Source organism: Cladophialophora psammophila (genome assembly GCF_000585535.1).
Source record: "Cladophialophora psammophila CBS 110553 chromosome Unknown aczJe-supercont1.21, whole genome shotgun sequence".
Classification (NCBI taxonomy): Eukaryota; Fungi; Ascomycota; class Eurotiomycetes; order Chaetothyriales; family Herpotrichiellaceae; genus Cladophialophora; species Cladophialophora psammophila.
In genome coordinates, this window is record NW_006912942.1 from 569,168 (window position 1) to 588,015 (window position 18,848).

At 50.3% G+C, this 18,848-nt stretch overlaps 7 protein-coding genes across 7 annotated transcripts; 4 read left to right on the forward strand and 3 right to left on the reverse strand.

Moving 5' to 3' along the window:
- Window positions 1-1,099: 1,099 nt before the first annotated feature.
- Window positions 1,100-4,199, forward strand: A1O5_10844 (uncharacterized protein; the record flags this gene model as incomplete). Its single annotated transcript, XM_007751418.1, has 12 exons — window positions 1,100-1,112; window positions 1,159-1,257; window positions 1,319-1,529; window positions 1,579-1,635; window positions 1,699-1,756; window positions 1,808-2,528; window positions 2,584-2,684; window positions 2,737-2,880; window positions 2,936-3,027; window positions 3,087-3,787; window positions 3,862-4,077; window positions 4,132-4,199. The coding sequence occupies 12 exons, from the start codon at window positions 1,100-1,102 to the stop codon at window positions 4,197-4,199; spliced, it is 2,481 nt and encodes an 826-aa protein (XP_007749608.1).
- Window positions 4,200-5,315: 1,116 nt separating this feature from the next.
- Window positions 5,316-6,630, reverse strand: A1O5_10845 (uncharacterized protein; the record flags this gene model as incomplete). Its single annotated transcript, XM_007751419.1, has 3 exons — window positions 5,316-5,676; window positions 5,737-6,080; window positions 6,136-6,630. 3 exons carry the CDS (start codon window positions 6,628-6,630, stop codon window positions 5,316-5,318), a joined length of 1,200 nt encoding a protein of 399 aa, XP_007749609.1.
- Window positions 6,631-7,292: 662 nt separating this feature from the next.
- On the forward strand, window positions 7,293-8,837 carry A1O5_10846 (uncharacterized protein; the record flags this gene model as incomplete). Its single annotated transcript, XM_007751420.1, has 5 exons — window positions 7,293-7,653; window positions 7,701-7,827; window positions 7,877-8,249; window positions 8,301-8,416; window positions 8,477-8,837. The coding sequence occupies 5 exons, from the start codon at window positions 7,293-7,295 to the stop codon at window positions 8,835-8,837; spliced, it is 1,338 nt and encodes a 445-aa protein (XP_007749610.1).
- Window positions 8,838-9,250: 413 nt separating this feature from the next.
- On the forward strand, window positions 9,251-11,017 carry A1O5_10847 (uncharacterized protein; the record flags this gene model as incomplete). Its single annotated transcript, XM_007751421.1, has 7 exons — window positions 9,251-9,304; window positions 9,372-9,578; window positions 9,632-9,727; window positions 9,788-10,322; window positions 10,379-10,590; window positions 10,644-10,705; window positions 10,753-11,017. 7 exons carry the CDS (start codon window positions 9,251-9,253, stop codon window positions 11,015-11,017), a joined length of 1,431 nt encoding a protein of 476 aa, XP_007749611.1.
- Window positions 11,018-11,826: 809 nt separating this feature from the next.
- A1O5_10848 (uncharacterized protein) lies at window positions 11,827-12,987 on the forward strand (the record flags this gene model as incomplete). The annotated part of the gene is made up of 3 exons (XM_007751422.1): window positions 11,827-12,084; window positions 12,137-12,254; window positions 12,317-12,987. 3 exons carry the CDS (start codon window positions 11,827-11,829, stop codon window positions 12,985-12,987), a joined length of 1,047 nt encoding a protein of 348 aa, XP_007749612.1.
- A 698-nt stretch (window positions 12,988-13,685) lies between these two features.
- Window positions 13,686-15,472, reverse strand: A1O5_10849 (uncharacterized protein; the record flags this gene model as incomplete). Its single annotated transcript, XM_007751423.1, has 6 exons — window positions 13,686-13,883; window positions 13,951-14,085; window positions 14,138-14,749; window positions 14,807-15,070; window positions 15,120-15,211; window positions 15,274-15,472. 6 exons carry the CDS (start codon window positions 15,470-15,472, stop codon window positions 13,686-13,688), a joined length of 1,500 nt encoding a protein of 499 aa, XP_007749613.1.
- Window positions 15,473-16,427: 955 nt separating this feature from the next.
- On the reverse strand, window positions 16,428-17,702 carry A1O5_10850 (uncharacterized protein; the record flags this gene model as incomplete). Its single annotated transcript, XM_007751424.1, has 1 exon — window positions 16,428-17,702. One exon carries the CDS (start codon window positions 17,700-17,702, stop codon window positions 16,428-16,430), a length of 1,275 nt encoding a protein of 424 aa, XP_007749614.1.
- Window positions 17,703-18,848: the final 1,146 nt, after the last annotated feature.

The window sequence follows — 18,848 nt, forward strand, 5'->3', positions numbered from 1 at the left end:
CCAGGTGGAGCCTCAATGGAACGCTCGGGGGCGTAAAAGACGCCGTGAGGATCAACAAAAGGGCCACTTCCGGTAAGATTGTCCTACCGGTCAAATGTAATCTTTGCCCAGCATCAAGTTAGCAAGATCGTAGATAGGCGCCCTATTGCATTGATAGTGTTCTAGGGCTTCCTCTCCTAATTAGGCTGGACGTCTGATCTAAAAATCGAGACAAGATCGCTAACTCAGGCGCGATCCTACGGCGATTTGTTGGTGTAAACCTACGCCTGCGCAGACGCCGGGGTCCCTGGCCGCGGGAGTGATCACGTCTTGTCCAAACGCAGCGTGGACACTCTGCATCTCAATGAGACATCTCCTCCAAGTTGATTGCCGGAACCGGTTTCCAGGCAGCGACAAGCATTGCTCTGCTACTCCACGCATGAAGCCACGATGCTTTCTATTCTACCGAGTAGATCTGCTGTATACTCTATTCTGAAGGCACGTCTGCGAGGCTGAGCCTGCCGTTGGATTAACCTGATTAGGTAATATCACAGACATCTTGGCACGGCGGTATCAGCTAGTACCTAGCGACCTACCTAGGTAGGTATTTAATGCCTCTACCGTCACAAATAGAACTTCTCTTCCTTCTCAGTCGATCAACTATTGACCCCTAGATTGGTCCAACACCTGCTTAGCCTAGAATCGACTTTGGGGGCATTTGCCCCAATCCGAAACACAGGGACATCCCCTCGACCCCCTGGGGTAAATTCCGGGGTTGCAGCATCCGATGCCCGATCCGCGCTGGCCCTTTGCCTCCAAGGCCGATCCGGCGGCGATGTGTAGGCTTGGCTATGCGAGCTACCCCACCATTTTTTTCTTTTTGGAGATGCGGGTGGACATTAGGTAGGGGAGCCTCCACTGAGTTTCAACCTCCTATCTAACGCTTTTCTGCTTTCATTTCATTCAACACTGTCACACTGTGGCCACGCTTGTACCCATATTGGTGACACCGAGGACGACAGGCTGAGATTAGCGGGTGAAATCATTTCTCTTCCGACGGACGCGTGCCGCAGGACCCTTAGTCCTTGCCACCGGAGGATCGAGCCCGGTTAACCTGATGATGGCTCGAAACAGTAAGCCTGAGGCTCCCACCCTCGAGACATCTACTGATCGCGTCAGACACCGGAGATGCCGGCCCGAAAGCTCGTTCCTATAGCTGCAGCTATTGTTCTAAAAGTTTCATTCGCGCAGAGCACTTGCAACGTCATCTTGTGTCTCGTAGGTCCGCAAAGCGCGAGCACGCAGAAAATCTTTGCATGGAGCACTGACATACTGATAGATGAAAACAGAAAGCCACATAGCTGTCTGGCATGTGGCTCAAGTTTTGGCAGAGCCGATGTCTTGCTACGACACAAGAAGAAGTGCCCTCAACACCAGCGCCTGGTGGCAAGCACTCAAGAAGCGGTCAATGCACGAGAGGGACATCAATCGCGCGGTAGTGAATCAAACTCTGCGTTGTCAGGAAATACATCAGGGCCGAGACATTCTTCGTGAGTGCGACATCCTGACAATCTCGGGGCCAGCTCACACGTGCCGTAGGACCCTCAACGACATGAGCTCCACTCTTGGAAGTACGGTCCAGGTTATGGAGTCCGAGTGAGTGTCGATTCCGGGCCGACAAGATATTCGCGGACTGTATAACTCATTTTCGCGTGCTAGGAATCCCCTGATGTTTCCCCCGAAAGGCTCGATTCGAGCACCCTCTAATCCGCCAAACGTGCTTCTAGCCTCTCTTGCCTAGGTTTCGTTCTTGGCTAATTTCTTTCAGACATCAAACATAGTTTTCGATACTGCCGTGATACCTTCTACGTATCTAACTTCAAGGGTTAGCGATCGCAATCACCCAACATTGATAGCAGCCAACCTCTCTTCAACAACGCTTCCTGTTTCCCAAATGCCCGATCAAGCGACATCCAGTGTTGGCCATGAACTTACCTCCAATTCGCCTTCCTCGCAGCGTCTGGACATTTCCAGCGGACAATCCGGCGAGCCAGCATCGTATGGACCATCTCTCACCCCGTCATGGGAGATGTCACGAGACATATATAACACGGACTTCACGGACCTAAATATGAACGATTTGATGTTCCTGGAAGACTCTTTGCTTCCTGGTTTTCCTTGCGACTCCGTCGACCTCATCACCCCATTTCATCCAACACCTGACTTAGTGAATGTAAATCATTCAACACCTGTTCCAGACCGGCTTCTCCTTAGCTGCACTCGACAGGTGACCCCATCTCTAGAAGAAAGCAGGACTCTCGGTGTCCGACAGAACGAAAAAGTTGCCCCCAAAGAATTACAATTATCCTCAGAGGACATCAGCACCTTCAGGAGGCGTACTTTAGACATTGACCGACAAAACCTTCTGCCAAACTTCACATTCCCGACTCGTATACGGATGATACGGTTGCTTAGCGCATATTTCGAATACTTCGACCCCCACACGCCCATCGTGCACCGCGCCACCTTCGATGTTCAAGGCAGTCATCGTATGCTAGTCCCATCCCTCTTCATCCAACTGCCGCCATGCTAACGCTTACAAAGCTGCCTTGGTCCTTGCGATGCTAGCTATTGGTGGCCTCCATGTCTCTGAGCACGATTTTGCCAATCTGGCATACAACGCCTGCTGCAATCTTCTTTATAGCGTGAGTTCCGGTGATCTCTCAGACCATTGATGAGGAAGTTGACAAATACAAGATTGAAGGGTACGAAGAGGAACCCGTCCGAGCGCCGGAGATCGGAGTGATACAATCTTTACTATTATGCGCACAATTTGGAGCCTATAGCGACAATACAGCCAATTTCCGACGTGCTGAAAGGCATATAACTTCGGCTAATTCGGTACGTCACATTCACCTTCTCCCATTAGATGCTCAAGACTAATACTTGAATTTAGCTATTGCGAGAATACTTGGATGGACTAAAGTTACAAGAAAACCAGTCGAAGTCGGACTGGGCATCCTGGATTGCCACGGAGACTTGTAGTCGGTAGGTTCATTGGGAATGGGTTCTGAATGTAATGTCGTTCTTCTAACTATTTTCTGCAGGCTTGCCGGTTGGCTTTCCATCCTGAGCGGTGTTATCCTTTCCTTTCATCCGGCAGCTGCCATCCTGATGTATCTCGAATCTGACATCCCACTACCATGCTCTGAAGAATTGTGGAAAGCGAGGTCAAGCGCGGAATGGGTGACCTTGTCGGCATTAACCCCCGAGGGGGAGGTACTCGGCATGCTATCAATGTCCCAAACCATCTCGGCCGGCGAATCATTTCGGGAAAAGCTAAGCGCATTTGGCCTGCTGGTCGTTGCTGGGTCAATTCTGGCCTATATATGCCTTCGCGAACGACTGTTGCCTAGACACCAAGAGGAACTAGAAGCCTCGTTCATTGCTAGAATGGAACAAACCCTGGCATCCCTGGAGTCACTGTGGCGGCAGCATCCACAAGCCTCAAGGGTGCCGAGTAAGACTGCCAGTCTTCTCCTCCTCGACTGCCTATCCTTGCTTGGGTCCGCTTATTATCACCTCTACCTACCCGCTGAGTTGCGTTCGCTGAAGACTTTTGCTCGGAGCCGCGGTCGACTATCATCATTACCGCATCCACAGCCACAGTCGCGTGAGTTAACTCTAAAGGCTGTCCTATACGCGGCTCAGTCGTGGTTTGTACGTGCTAAGCTCGGCATTGCTCATCTTCAGAAGACGGCTGCCCTGCAGTTTGGTGCTCACTCCCTTGTGGCCGCGTATGAAGGTGGTAAGTTGATCTTGAATGCATTACCCTTGTCGCTGCTCATGGGACCTAACCACTGACATAAACTGTTGTGGTAGCATTAATACTTGCCTGGTGGCTGCGAAGACATAAAGAACCCAACTCTATCTCTTCGTCGTCCATGCCCACATTAAACAGTGAAGCAAGGCTCCAAGACCTTGTCAACGAGATCACTGAAGAGCTTTACGATCAAAAGATCGGTAGCCCCGACACAGATCAATGTTTGATCCCTCTTATGTGTTATCGGGCTCTTATCCTTCCGTGGGTGTGGAACTGTACGGCTCTGTCAACCGCGTTGTTGCTTCTGCTGCTAACTTCTTCTTGTTCAGATGCTTCTATCATGCGATCACACCTTGACAACCTCCATGAGCAGCTTAGCCAAGAGCAAACACGATAAATCTCTTGGTTTTACTGCCTCGCAACCTGTTAATACCCGCAAATGTCAACGATGCTTCAGATACCCCATCGCGCGAAAACACCGACGTCCATCCAGCCATGTCACATCACGATCAGACTGGCCACCTCCCACCGAGCAAACTTATGGGAATTTTGCATGGGCGTCCTCCTGGCTCTCCCACGTGACAGCATATCTGCAAGCGAAAGCGAGAAAATTCACGATAATTTCTGGATGACTCCATAAGGAGCGATCAAACAAACTCCCACCAGCAAAATGTCCTTCTAGGTAAGGCATCAATGTTAGAACTCTAGCAAAAGGCATTTGCTTCTTCAAGACGACGCAGCACCGACGACTTCATTTGTCCTTCCATTCCAGGTCTAAGTTATTTCTCAACCTTGAAGGATTCAACAAGATTTGCCAGTACGACTCCTCAATCTGTCGATGAGGTTACCGCCGGGAAGTAAGCCTTCCGGCTGGCTGGAGCCATATCGATCGCTGGGTAAACACATGGGATGGCAGAAGCGCACATCAATTGCGCAGAACCCGAGGATATCCATGCAAATGTTTCAGCATTTCGGCACTTCATGTACGGGCAGGATCTGCCAAGCCGCAACATTTGAAGAGTTCGGAAAGTGGAACCTTAGCGTTCTGCGGTCGGCAGCTAAACAGTCACACCCGAATATCGAGACTTGGCCAGAGGTTCCTGTTCCGATGCAATCGCTCATTTCCAGGTATTGCAATGCACAACGCGAGTTGTCGATTTGCGATGCCTACCTGCAACTCGCCAAGGCTCACAAAAAGGATCTGGTGACGGCGATTATGCTCATTCGACGTTTTCGAGCCAGCGTTTAACCAGCCATTGCCCAAGAAAATATCAGGTTCATTCTGGTCTCAAAGGTCTTTTGTCGGGTCACCATGCTATATCTCATTCAGTGTGGCTGCAGCCACTCCATGACGAGAACGCGAATGACAACGACCCAGTGCAGCTTTCTTTAGTGAATCCAGAGTTTTGCCTTAAACTCAGCTTTTTATCTCTGGGACAGCGCAAATTCCAGCATGCCTGCTTCTTGCTCCATAAAGGTTTTATAGCCCCATTATTAGTCTTGTACTACAGCTCTACAGCTTACTTCTCAAGAACGCACCCCCATCAGACGCCTTCCCTAGCTGCTCCTCTATGGCCAACGGTGCGGCGAGTGCCTTATTTGTAATAGCCTCACCGGTCCTGAAGTCTTGCGTCCGGTGATTCATATCCTCCGGGGGGATATTGTGCGGTTGGTACTCTGGTCCTCCCTCAACGGCTCGCATGGCCTTATCAAATTCCTCATATGCGTAGGCCTGGCAGTCAAATCCGAAAATCCATCCCGGACGTGGCATTTCTAACAGTGCGGTGTCCTTTCCGACAGCCGCCCAGTCAGTTTTATGCCACGCATCTCGGGTTTCGACGCCCATCCGCTGAATCTTGCATGCTCGTTGGTACCTTTTCATGGAATCAGACATCGACGTGGTGAGATGATAGCCCATCCAGTTAAATACGTACCTCAATTTCTCGGCAGCCTTCAATCCTTTTTTTACATTGTTGCGTCCTGCGAGCTCGAGAGCTATGGCAACGGTGGCGGCATCCTCGATCGACTGTCCTGCGCCTTGACCAGACGTAGGCAGGTATGGGTGTGCTGCATCTCCAATCAACATGATCCGCCCGCCCTTGGAAATCCACGTTTTCAACGGATCACGCCAAAGCAACTTGAAGTCAATCACCTTTTCGGGGGGACTTTTCTCAACCACAGCTTTAATCTTTGGTAAAATCGGCCAGTCAGATATATAGTTGAGCATATCTTCAACTTTTCCAGGGAAAGACCACGATTCGCCAATGTCGAAGACGTCCTGCGTATTCATGTCAGATCTCTTCCGTTATCACGTCGTGGACACTGTTGCCTACCTTGTGGGTGCACATCCAGAAGACCTCCCTGCCTCCTTTCGCAGTGCCCAGCATGCAGTGGATATCTGCTCCAACAAACACCCACGTATTGTCGCGATCTCTGCGTTCTGTGTTTTCCAGAAGCCACCTTGATTTGGGATCCGTGGCTACGTCCTTTGCATCGAACCAAGCTCTGTACATTGCGTAGCCCGACGTATGTGGTGCACCACCGTCACCACTTACGTGCTTCCGGGCTTTGCTGTGGACACCATCAGCCGCAATAACGCAGTCAGCAGCGACCCTTTCCCCGTTGATGGTGATCCCAGCTTCGTCTTCGGTCTCCCAATAATCCATAATGCGATGACCTAAGCGAAATTGAACACCCGGTAGCGTTTTGGCGTACTCATAAAAGACCACAGCTAGCTCTCCCCTATGGCATGGATACCCATGGCCTCGACCATAGCCTGCCATGTTGCTCTTCACGAACAGTTTTCCTGACGAGTCACAGATATTCATCTCGTCCGGAAGGTTTATCAAAGGCGCTAGAGTTGCATCCACCGACCCATTTCCCCATTTGCAAATAACACTCGATGCGTTGCTCGGGATTCCTATACTGTCGCCTTGCAAGTGGTGAGAAGTTGAGTTGCACGGTGGGTGTTGAGTTGCTTACCAATTGGGCGCAATGATGGTTGCTGGTCAACAGCAATCACGGTGTGCCCCTTTCGCTGGCATTCAATAACTGCCGCCAGCCCCCCTAAGCCACAGCCTACTACTATAACTTTGATTCCACTGGACCTGGGATGTGCCGTGCCCCAAGGGCCTGAGCCGCGCTTGGAAATCATGGTCGTCGAGGATGTGGAATGTGTAGGCCTCTGGCCTCCGGCCTCCGAGCGTTGGTACTCAAGCAAAGGCAAAGAGGAAAATCCAATTATTATATTCTGCTTCTGGTAAACCGTGAGTCCGAGCATGTGGGGGAGCTCCAACTCCACACCCAAACCCCATCAAACACCCTTTGGCGGCTGGAAGCTCCCTGGGGCCGAAACAGCCGTGTGTGTTGAAAAAGTGCTCCCGGGGCATATTCTGCGAGTGGCACGACACTGGTCTTCTACCACGGTCCAGATAGTGGGACGATCTCAGGGCTGTCATTCCACGTGTCTCCTTCAGCGACCCTGGACGAAATGTCTCTTTTCCAGAATCTACTTGACAGCATCAATGGCAAAGGCGGCCAAATGCTGAACCATCTAGGCGATCGAGCGTTTTACCTCAACCATGCGGTAGAAGGACCATTTGATGGGTTAAGCAGACCAGGCGACGATGTCTGCGCCCTGGCCCAGAGCTTGGTCACAGACTGCCAGCAGCTGATCTCCTTGCTCGTTCCTCGACGCATGCAGCTCTTACAGCTTGCCTTCGCAGGAGCATTGCCAGCAGCAGTAGCAGTTGTCAGTCATTTCAAGGTAGCAGACACAATCGAGGAACTGGGCGGGGAGGCGACTGCAGTCGAGATCGCGGCCAAGGTGGACACAGATGCGACAAAATTGGGTGAGCTTAAGAACAGGAAATCCTTCCACGTTTGCTTATCCCTAGAGCCAATGTCCTTCGGACCTTGACGGCACATTATGTCTTCGAGGAGCACGAGGGGGCTTATTTCACAAACAATCGCCAGAGCAGAGAGCTTGTGACCAAGGGGGGCGGTGCTGCAATGATGGAGTCATAGTCGGTGAATGGCCCCCAATGCAGACCCCTCCAACTAACACAAGAGCAGTGCTCAAACTTCTGGCAAAGCCCTACCGGGCCTCCTTCCGTTAATGACTGACAAAGAATTGATGCACAGCTCTGATCCTCGCCAGTCGGCTTTCAGCAAAGCTCATGGAGCACCAATAGGCATTTTTGACTATGTCTTCGACCCAAGGAATCACGACGAGTTAATGACCCTGATGGCTGGACTGCCTTGGCTGAGCGAGACGTCAGCTCGCGAAAGCGTCCAGCATTTCGACTGGAGTCGCTGGGGCAAAGAGGCACAAGTCTGCGACATGGGATGTGCAGATGGCGGGATCATGGCTCATCTCAAAATCAAGGAACCCTCGCTTCATATTATCTGTCAGGACCTGGCGCCAATTTTACCGAGAACGCGGGCGGTAAGCAAAAAGCATACCTATGCTACTTCGAATTCGCTGACGGCACTCTAGACGATGGAGCAAATGGTGCCGGGAGCATTGGAAAACGGGGGAATTGAGATCATGGAACATGATTACTTTATCGAGCAGACGAGGCTAGCCGATGTCTACTGGATGCGGGCGGTCCTGTAAGCATTTCTGTGAAGAGTCCCACACCCCTTTGCCGTCGCTGATGCCTTCCCATGTAGGCACGATTATTCTGACGACGACTGTGTGACAATCCTGCAACGTCTAAAGCCTCGGATGTTGGAGAACCCACAGGCAAGACTGCTCATCAACGAAGTCATAGTTCCCTCGCTTCCGACGCTTAAAGGATCGGAGAACCGGCCGATATCAGAAACGAAGCCTCAGAGACAGTCATCTTTCGTTGAGATCACGAGTGTAATGCAATTACACTCCGTGGCTATGCAAGGCGGATTCGAAAGAACCTATCAAGATTTTGAAGCGATCTTCAAGCGTGCTGGGTTTCGGGTTCACCATTTCTACCCTCTCCAGTTTTTCACGGCGATCGTCGAGGTCGCCCCTGAAAATCCACCTTTTAAACTCTAGCACAAAGAAGGGGCAATCCATAGCCGCAGATTCTCTCAAGGTCCTCTGATGAAGCAGGCTCCAGAGAGCTGAATGAACAGCTGTAGGAGTCGGTCACAATGAGAGGGTAGGTGACATGCCCAAGACCAGAAGTTGTTACTGGCTCCCTCGCCGCCTCGCGTGTCTGCACCGAGAGCCTCACTAGCCTCTCCCAATCCCGGCTTTCGGGGGATTACTGTACACATGCACCGTCGTTAGGACGGCCGCACTCACTCGGGCGATTGCCCCACAAAGGCTTAACTAGCCCCCAGTCCCCCACCAAGCCTTAGCAATTCCCTGTCGTTCAATCCAGCTTATAATGTCGCTTATCGTCCAGTGCCATCGTTCAAAGTGCGCAGTCGACGATTTCAAGCCGCCAGAGAGCGATAGCAGTCATGTCGAAACCAATATCTTTGGTCGAGGGCGTTACATTCCAGTCGATGCATGTGGTGATTGCTTTTCTCCTACTTGCTTGCATTGTCTCTTCTCCTGTCGTACACATTGTTCCGTCACAAGGGCAGAATACCGAAAGGGCTACGCGAGCCTCCGACCCCAGCCGGCGCTCGCCCCTTCGTTGGCCATTCACACATCTGGAACGGCAACGCCACCTGCAATCCTAGCGAGACCCAACTGGTGAAATGGGCTCGGGAATACGGCGAGATCTATCAAATTTGGCAGGGCATGGAGAGGTGGGTAATCGTCTGCTTGCCAGAGGCCGTCAAGGTAGAGCCAACTACTATGCAAACCTTGCGACGGACGAATTCTGATCAGAACAGGAAATATTCGACAAGCATGGAACTGTGACAGGAAGCAAAGCCCGTCTGCGTGTTGCCATGGACGTTCTCTCTGGTGGCTTTCGTATGCTCTTCATGGTATGCCCAGATCTGAGACCCAGTTTCCCACTGCAGTCGCTTACCTGGCTACCGATATAGCCGTATGGGAAGCACTGGCGTGCTGTGCGTAGCGTTGTCCACCAGTGCCTGTCGATCACGTCTGCCGAGAAGATGAAACCTTCACAAGACCTTGAGTCTCGACGCTATCTATATGATGTATTGACGGATCCTGAGAATTTCCTGGTTCATGTGAGACGGTACACGGCTAGTGTGATCATGTATTCCACGTACGGCCGCCGAGTTACCAGCTTGGACGACCCTACCTACCAGGCCATCTTTGAGGAGGCACAGGTCTTTGGAGTTGTCTTCGGGACGAGATTTATGGTTGATAAGTATCCCATCCTAGAGAAACTACCGAAGTTCCTGCAGTGGTGGCGAGCTAAGTACGAGCCTTATCATCAGAAGGAGGTGGAACTTTGGATGGGTTTGTGGAATGGTCTCAAGGAGCAGCTTGCTTCCGGAATCCATACCGGGTGTTTCGTCAAAAAATTCATGGAGGTGGATTATCCCAAGATGGGTATCTCGGAAATCGAAGCCGCCTATGTTGCCGGCACCCTGATTGAAGCAGGAAGTGGTGAGTTTGACGCGATAGGGGCATTTTTGCGTGCTAATGCTCTGGTTTGTTTGCAGATAGCACCCAAAACACGCTTAACAGCCTCATCCTCGGTCTCGTTGCATTCCCTGAAACTGTAAAGGCGGCTCACGAAGAGCTCGACTCTGTGGTTGGTGATCGTCTGCCCCAGTTTGAGGATTCGCAACGGCTGCCCTATATCCGCGCTATGGTTAAAGAGGTTATGCGTTGGCGTAGTGTCTCCAATGACCATTTTGCGCACCTAAGTACAGTGAGTCTTGCGACTGCGAGAATATGCGACGACAAGGAATTGACCTTAGCCAGGGAGATGTAGTGTACAAGGATTATTTTATCCCTGCTGGCACTGTCATCGTGGGAAATACATGGTATGATATTACAGTATGTCATAACTAGGACGCTGACTTTCCAGTAGGGCACTGCATTATGACCCGGAACGATACCCGGAGCCGGGACGCTTCAATCCCGCACGCTTCCTAGGAACACGTGCTCTTGAACTCAGCGCTGGAGAATGTATCAATGTCTCAGACCCTTGCGATAGAGATCATTGGTCTTTTGGAGCCGGGAGACGCGTCTGCCCTGGATATACGTTGGCCGAAAACTCCCTCTTTATATTGACTGCCCGTCTCCTGTGGGCCTTTGACATCATAGCCCCGGTCGACACTGCTACCGGGAAATGAATTGCGCCCAGCCTCTGGAGTTACCGCGCCGCGCAGCTGTTCGGGCCGATGCCCTTCAAGGCTGACTTTAAAGTACGAAGTGCAGCACGAGAAAAGCTCATTTTGGAAGGAAATAAGTAAAGAAATCAAACAACACTTGAGATAGGGCAGTTCATGCTGCGGGCATGATCTAATATGGGAGACGCTACAAGCAAGGCTATAGCATCGTGTGTCAGCCAGACTTGCGCCTACAGCCTTCCAGCAAGATTTTTTGGCAGATAATCAAAATACAACCAGCTTAGCGAACACATTACTCTAGCAGAGGCATACATAGCGGGTGTGAATCATGTATGTACGGGAGCTCATTGTCTGCGTCGGTTTCTGCGAGCTTGAATCACATATACCCATTCGCTCACTCATCGTAGAGAAGATGTTGAGATGGCTTGGTAAGTTTCTCAAATTCACACAATCAAGAACATCAATGGTAGCGCAATCACTCCACCTTGTTGCGTGACCAAGGTTCCACCTAGGCGCATAGATCTGTAGGATTTTGGGCTCTTTTTATATTTGTACAAAGTATCATTATGCCTGCACAATAGGCTGTGCTTACATACTCAATGGAGGTCGTTCTGTGAGGCTGTTTCAACCCCACATGTCATTTTGTCAGCAAGCGGATGGTGCGTCTAGATCATCACTAACAATTTCAAAACAGTATTCAGCACATTTACGCCAATTCCGCTAAAACAACGGTATAAACTAGGTCTTTTGGTCGGCCGCCGTTGCGAGAAAGCCCATTAAGGATTGCTTACGTCGTCAAAACGTTTGAAAAAATGAAGGAAGTCATCAATTTTGCCGGTCCATCGAGTAAGATCGTTGATAGTTCCATCCCAGAGCCCGGAGAAGACGATGTCTTCATCAAAGTTGTGGTGTCGGGCACTAATCCCAAGGATTGGAAGCTGCCTGATTTCGCTCAGGGCTATCCGCACGACGATGGTTCGATGCTTGCCCGCGCCCGAAATGGCCTGAACCAAGGGGATGATATTGCAGGAATAGTGGAAAAGGTCGGCAAGAACGTAGTGGAGTTCAAGGTCTATCTCGGATAACTACTAGACGCTCAACATCGATACTAACGGCGAGCAGCCCGGCGAACGTGTTGCGGGTTTTCACCGCATGGCTACACCAGGAGGCTCATATGCAGAATACGCTATCGCGCCGAGCTGGACCACGTTCCATCTGCCAACAAAAACCTCCTTTGAAGGTCAGCGAGAACTCCCTGAAGTGTTTGTGACAGGAGCTGATATATGCTGGCCCATCCTCTAGAAGCAGTAACTATCCCGCTAGCAGGCTTGACGGCAGTGATGGCCTTGTACGAGAAACTCTTGCTGCCTCTACCATGGTCACCTGCAACGGATTCAATACCTCTAATTGTCTACGGCGCAAGCACTGCAGTTGGTGCGTTTGCAATCAAATTAGCGCAGCTTTCCAACATTCACCCAATCATCGCAATTGCTGGCAAGGGAATTCCCTTCGTGGAGACCTTGGTAGACAAAAGCAAAGGCGACATCATTATCGACTATCGTGGTGGAGCGGCACAGACGGTCAAAAGTATCGAAGCGTACCTTACAGACACTGAGAAGCGCGTTGCAAAGCATGCTATGGACTGTGTTATCGTGGAGCAAAGCGCCGAAGTACTGCGCCAGGTGGTTCCATCCGATGGCCACATTACCTGGCTCTTCCCGAACACCTTCAACGTATCGCCGATCAAAGCCACAACGACTAATGTTGGCTCTGCCCATAATCAAGACGGCTTGGGCGACTCTCGTGAGCTTGCATTCGTTTTCTCACGTTGGTTCACTTATGCTTTGCAAAATGGCAAATTCTCAGGCCACCCTTTTGAGATTCGCAAGGGAGGATTAGGGGCGGTGGAACAAGCTCTCAGAGACCTTAAGGAAGGAAAGGCCAGCGCAGTAAAGTATGTCATACCTATCTAAGCAGTTATTGGAGCCTCCGCAGTTCTAGACATCGTCATCTCAACCTCTACAAGAAAGCTAGAAGATATCAAACCGGTGCCCTCAGATCAAGAGTCGGATCTTGCTTCAATCAGGCAAATGACGACCCGGTTTTACTACAGACGATGGAAGGCAGAAACATGCGTGATTTCTTCAGTGCTGTGATTAGGCGATAGCCTTTGAAAATGCGTCTCGTATTTCGAAATTGGCCAGCCATTTATGGGAGAATCTGGCACAAGTCCCAGCTAGATTCTCTACTGTGCTTGTTGTAACCTGGCTGTGAGTGATATAAACGTGGCTCGAAGGTAGTTGATTCCGAGTACCTGACACCCGCGCTAATCAATGTCGTCAACTACCCACGTCAGCATAGCCCGACATCATCATGAAGAGGTAAGATGAGTATGGATACTCAGAGAAAGCGCTAAGTACCATTGAGAGTTTTGCTGTGGTATTTTAATCTTGGTACGAAAAGACTTTACGCAACACAAACCGGCCTCTTTGGGTATTAGACTGTGTATCACTTTGAGGTGCAAATTTCGCCAGCAGGTATTTCTATCCAAACAGAATATTCGCTAGGTTTTGTACGTAGAATTATATGCCACAATCACACAGCGAGTATAGCCTCGATCGATTGTTAGCACTTGGCGTGATACTTGGTCACTCTTGATGAAAACAGTTGGTCAAGATGAGATCTGTTTCTTTTTGTGGACCCGAACCTCCAAATCATACTGCTTCACAAACCAAGCATTCCAGGTCTGCCATTTCCCCGAGGAATTCACGAGCTCTATCTCAAACCGGGACAGAAACGTTGGCACCAACTTACTAATCTCCATCAGACTGATATTCTTGCCTATACAGGTCCGAGAGCCTTGTCCAAACTGTAAAGGGCATCGAGTTAGTTGAGTGATTTTCTTTCCCTTTACCGGGGCCTTGCATTCAACCTACGGTGAGCAGGTTCCGTTCGAGCTCTTGCACAGTCTCCCGGTCGCTCAGCCATCTTTCTGGCCTGAATTTGTCCGCATCGTGTCCAAATACCTCTTCGTTGTAGTGTGCAACCCAGGGATTGACGCCAACAGTCGCCTATCGTCATGAGTGAGTTCCCAATGCCGACTAACACTGGCTAGAGACGTACACCCGCTGGAAATGCAACCCCGGCGATGACCGCGCCTTCAGCCGGAACCTGGCGTGGTAATATCAACCCAACCGCGGGATGCAACCGCATTGCCTCTTTCAAAACTGCTTGGAGGTAAGGAAGCTGCTGTGCTTCGGCGAAAGTCACTGGAAAAGACAGACCCCCTTCTTGATTCTTAAGCTGAATTTCATTTTGAAGTGTGTCCATTGCCTCCGGGTTTGTTAGAAGATAGTAGAAGATTGCACCAAGTGTGATACTAGTGGTATCAGACCCAGCCCCAATGTTCCCGAGGCAGGCTTGAAAGATGTCGTGCTCACTGATCTTCTTGGGATCATCCTTATGTACCTGGATCAGTCTGGAAAGTACATCGCCTTTTCCAGTATCCTCCGTCTCGCTTTGTCGAAGTAGAACTTGATTAGCTGTAAAGTCCGTGATGTATTTGAGGCTCAGTCTTTGGTGCTCCGGTAAAAACTTGTGCTGCATTGCGGTAAGCCAAGGGTGCCACTGGGAATAGTCACCCACAAAGGACATGTATCGAAAATATCTGTCCAGGGCGGTTATGATGTTTCCCACGTCTTTGCCTGCCTCGATATTACCGAAACGCTTTCCAAGCTGGGGAAAGATAGGTTAGTCAACCTACACAGCCAAATGCGCGAGCTTGTAACTCACAGTGATCTCTCCAATCACATCTAAGGCGTATAGCTGCATCCAGAATGCCCAATCAATCTGAGACCCCTTTTCGGCTATGTCGGAAAACACATCCATCAAGAGACGCGTGCAGTTATCCACATATTGCTCTTGCGTCAAGAGAGTAGTCATGGAATATACTGCAGCGAACTTTCGCCGTTCGTTTGCATGGTAAACAGGGTTTGTGGCACCAAATAGGCTAGCTTTTTTGGGGTCCACGCCTCCAGAAGCAAAATACCACGATGTCTGGAGTCTCTTAGATTGGCGAATACGGATTGGAAAAGGGGAGACATACCTTGAGGAACTTGGTTCCGTGGCCATACAGTAGCTTGATGGCTGTTGAGTCATTGATACTATATTCATTTGGAGCAATCCTGACAACCCGACCTAGGTAGAGGCCAGGTGGTGAGCGTCATGGCAACCGGTTCTCGAGATTGGTGTCAACAGACCGTATTTCTTGTGCAGTTCAATATTCAACTTTTCGAAATCTCCTTTGAGGAGCTTGTATGATTTCCAAGCCCGTGAATATCTCGCCAAAATAGGTCCGGGAACCCTGCTGAGTGGAGAGAGCCATGGCAAAACAAGATGATACGCGATGCTGAAAAGGAGTAGAGTGGCACCAGTCAAGAAGATGTAGTTATCTGTCATCTTCGGTGTCGCCAGTAGCAAGTTATGGTCTCTAAGGATATGATATTATAGACCTGGTTGTGCTTGGTGATGAATCTACGGCTGTGCCACTACCGTAACGATGACTATGTTCGAGAAGTAGCCTTCAACGCAAAGTCATTTGCCGGGGCTAAGTCGGTGCGCCCATCTCCACACATATACACAGAAATCTGAGGACTCTGCGGCCCTCTACAGTATGGTCTATCCCCACTCATTCCCCACACATTCGAGAGAAAGTCGTGCCCGTGATTGTGTTGTCGTCGGATTTTGGAAACTGCCTTATCTCGCACTTACCACTGTGGGGAATCCAAGGGCAGAAGTGTTAGAGCCGACTACGTTGAAAGTACCACCTTCTACAAACGAAATGAGGTATACCATGCGGTCCCTCCGATTTCAGTTGTTCGTTCAGCTGGCCTCGCAGCCCTTCTCCTCGTGAGTTTTGGGGTTCGTCAACAGGTCATCAAGAAGAGATCGAACCTGCGAGTCTTGGTGAGCATGTCCAAGTATACCGTGACTGTTTTCACCCTGGCACTTTGGTGGACGCACTAGTTAGAGGCCAGTAACAACTCGGTCAGACCATATGTTCTGGCTAGAGGCAGCCGGAACGCCTGTCTGAGGGAACACAGACATAAATTCGCCTAACTTTCGAGGATGTGCCAGAACTGTGCGAGCGTATCCTTGATCGTTTCCGTTCAGGGAAAGGAACTACGCGAGCGCCACTTCGATCGTTACCGAGACATTCAATATGTGTCCAGGTTCACAAAAATTACGCTGCTGAAGTCCCATCTCTACAGTCTCACGGTGAAGTTCTTCCCGGGATATGAGAATGAGCCATAGAGCAAAGATTTTCGGATCAGGCAGTCAAAAAGTGTTTTCGGCCAAAGCTTACCTATTGTAATACATTATCATATCGACTTCGCGTGAACCGAAGTCAGACCTAGGCGTCCACAGACGCCTCCTCGTCTTCGAAGACCTCAGCTGGTACGTACACTGAGCCGTCCATCAATCTTCTTGCCGTCCTAATAAAGGATAACGTCAGGAATCTTGGTACACCTCCATCCTCGTGGATCATGTCGACCTCGACGGCGATGGGCATGATGCCCATAGGATGCTCAATGTTCAGTGTGGTTTCCTTTGCAGCGTCCGCCCCAATAAGATTGTACACTACAGATCCCACCACCCTGCTTGCAGCTGCGAAGCTCACAGACCCGGTCCCGGCCATGCTCTCGTGGCACATGTTGTCCAAGAAGAGCCTTCCGCAAACGTGGGCGCCTGAGCCTGCTCTATGGGTTGGATCTGCAATAAGTACGGGCATGGGTAAAAATGGGGACTGTTCATCGACCTTATTCCAGTCAGCACACATTCCCACCATCTGAGCGGCACGGCCACGCAATTCTCTTGTGGCACGAATGAGGTGCTTGGTTCTTGTCAACTCTGAAGCACTCTCATGACCAGTGATGTCCAGATCTCTTGCAAGCGCAAAAACACATATATTTCCTGCATCGCTGATTGTTATCCCGACGCGGCGGCCATTGCTCATATTTATTTCATCTTTAGGATTCCCAGTAGGAAATAGTCCTTTGTTTAAAGCCGCTCCTAAAGTTTCACGGTAGTCGAGCATGATCGGTGCACCTGATCCTGGAACCGCAGCGATTTGGTATTTGCCTTTAGAGACGCTCTTTCCATTTGCATTGACAGGAATATGTGCAATGAAATTTTTTTCGGTGCTGGTGTTGTATATCCGGATTTCCTGATACCTTGGCTCTGCTTGCGTCTTCGCGAGTCCGCTCAGTCCGTTGGCTTGAGAGGTCGTACTGTCAGACGGAGTCGGTGGTCCCTTCCCCTCTCTAAAGGTTTTGATCAAGCCTTCATCCACAGCAAAAGGCCCGACGGCGGCTGAAATATTTCCACAGGCCATGTTGTACTTCACTTCGTCGTCTGCGACACCAACTTGCACAAATTCGTAATCAACATCGGTCATGTCTCTCCGGGATTCAGATATAATAGCCATTTTTGATGTTATAGCCTTTGCCCCACCCATTCCATCGATTTGCAGTGGATCCGGAGCGCCGATGATACGTTTGAGCAACCTGTCTCGTTTCTTTCCGGCAGGGGGAATGTCGCGTGCATGGAAGAAAATGGCCTTTGAAGAACCTCCACGCATGTAAACCGCTGGGATGGCAATCTGATCCGAGTCGGTCTCCAGATCCATGTTGACAATCATGTTTGCTGCTGATATTGCTGCCAGGTCTCGATCGAAGCAGAAACGGACAGGACAGGCAGTCCTTGTTGCAGAGTAGATTGAGTCAAGCACTCGACGAGAAGCCTGATAAGACAAAGAGTGGGACTATCACATGGAAGGAGGAAAGAAGCAAGAGGGAACCACCGCAATAGCGGGAGATTAGCTGTAATACATAGCTCAATCAATTAGCTAGCTATCTATCTAGCTATGTGTTGTTAGTTAGGCTGTCTCTGAAGAGGGGGGATAAGAGAACGAGGAAAAGAGTAGGTAGACGAGGCGAAGTAGCCGTGCCATGCCAAGCCGTGCCCTAGTGCACCTTCCCATCTAAACATGCATGTGACATGGGTCAAGTTAAAAACAACAACGGTCACCCTGGATGACGATCGGCTCTGAGAGGGTTTAGGGCATGTGGGGGATCATTACTCACCATTGGATTGATTAACCCACGTCTGCCACCCCCACAACATGCTGGTCCGGTCAGGAAGGAAAACCGCCAGTTCGGCCTCTCTCAGGACCGCGTTCTATGAGTTTCAGATATCTTTATGCTCCCTACAAATCGGTGCCATGAATTAGTGCAGGGAAGGCGACTTGGCCGATATCGGGAGAGCCAACATAGAAGGTAGACCGCGATGGTGCATTAAATTCGCAGAGAATAGTGTCATGAGATTTACTATCAGTTAGCATAGAAGGCTAATTAAGACAGATCGAGTATCAGACCAGTTTTGACAGGTGGTTTGATCACCAGCGCAATTTATAGCAGGACGACCTCGCGATGAGTAACGTTGCTAGGAAACGTTCAGGAGTGCCTCTTCTATGTTAGAGATCCTACTAAGGTCTAACTAGGTTAGGGTTTCTAGTAATAATCTAAATAGTATGAACTAATTAAGAAGAACGTTGTTGGACACAGCCTTGAAGGAGACCGGTCACGAGCCGCACGAGCACGACTCATCACACTCGTTGGGCACGTGGGGGGATCCATAGGAGAACAAGGCTGAGTCACGTGGTATGCCCTGTTGGCTCTGTAGGCCCTGCTGGCCCTGTTGGTGCAGGGCGCACAGAGCGCACAGAGCGCGCAGAGCATGGGCATTATATATACACCCTCATTACCCCCAGATA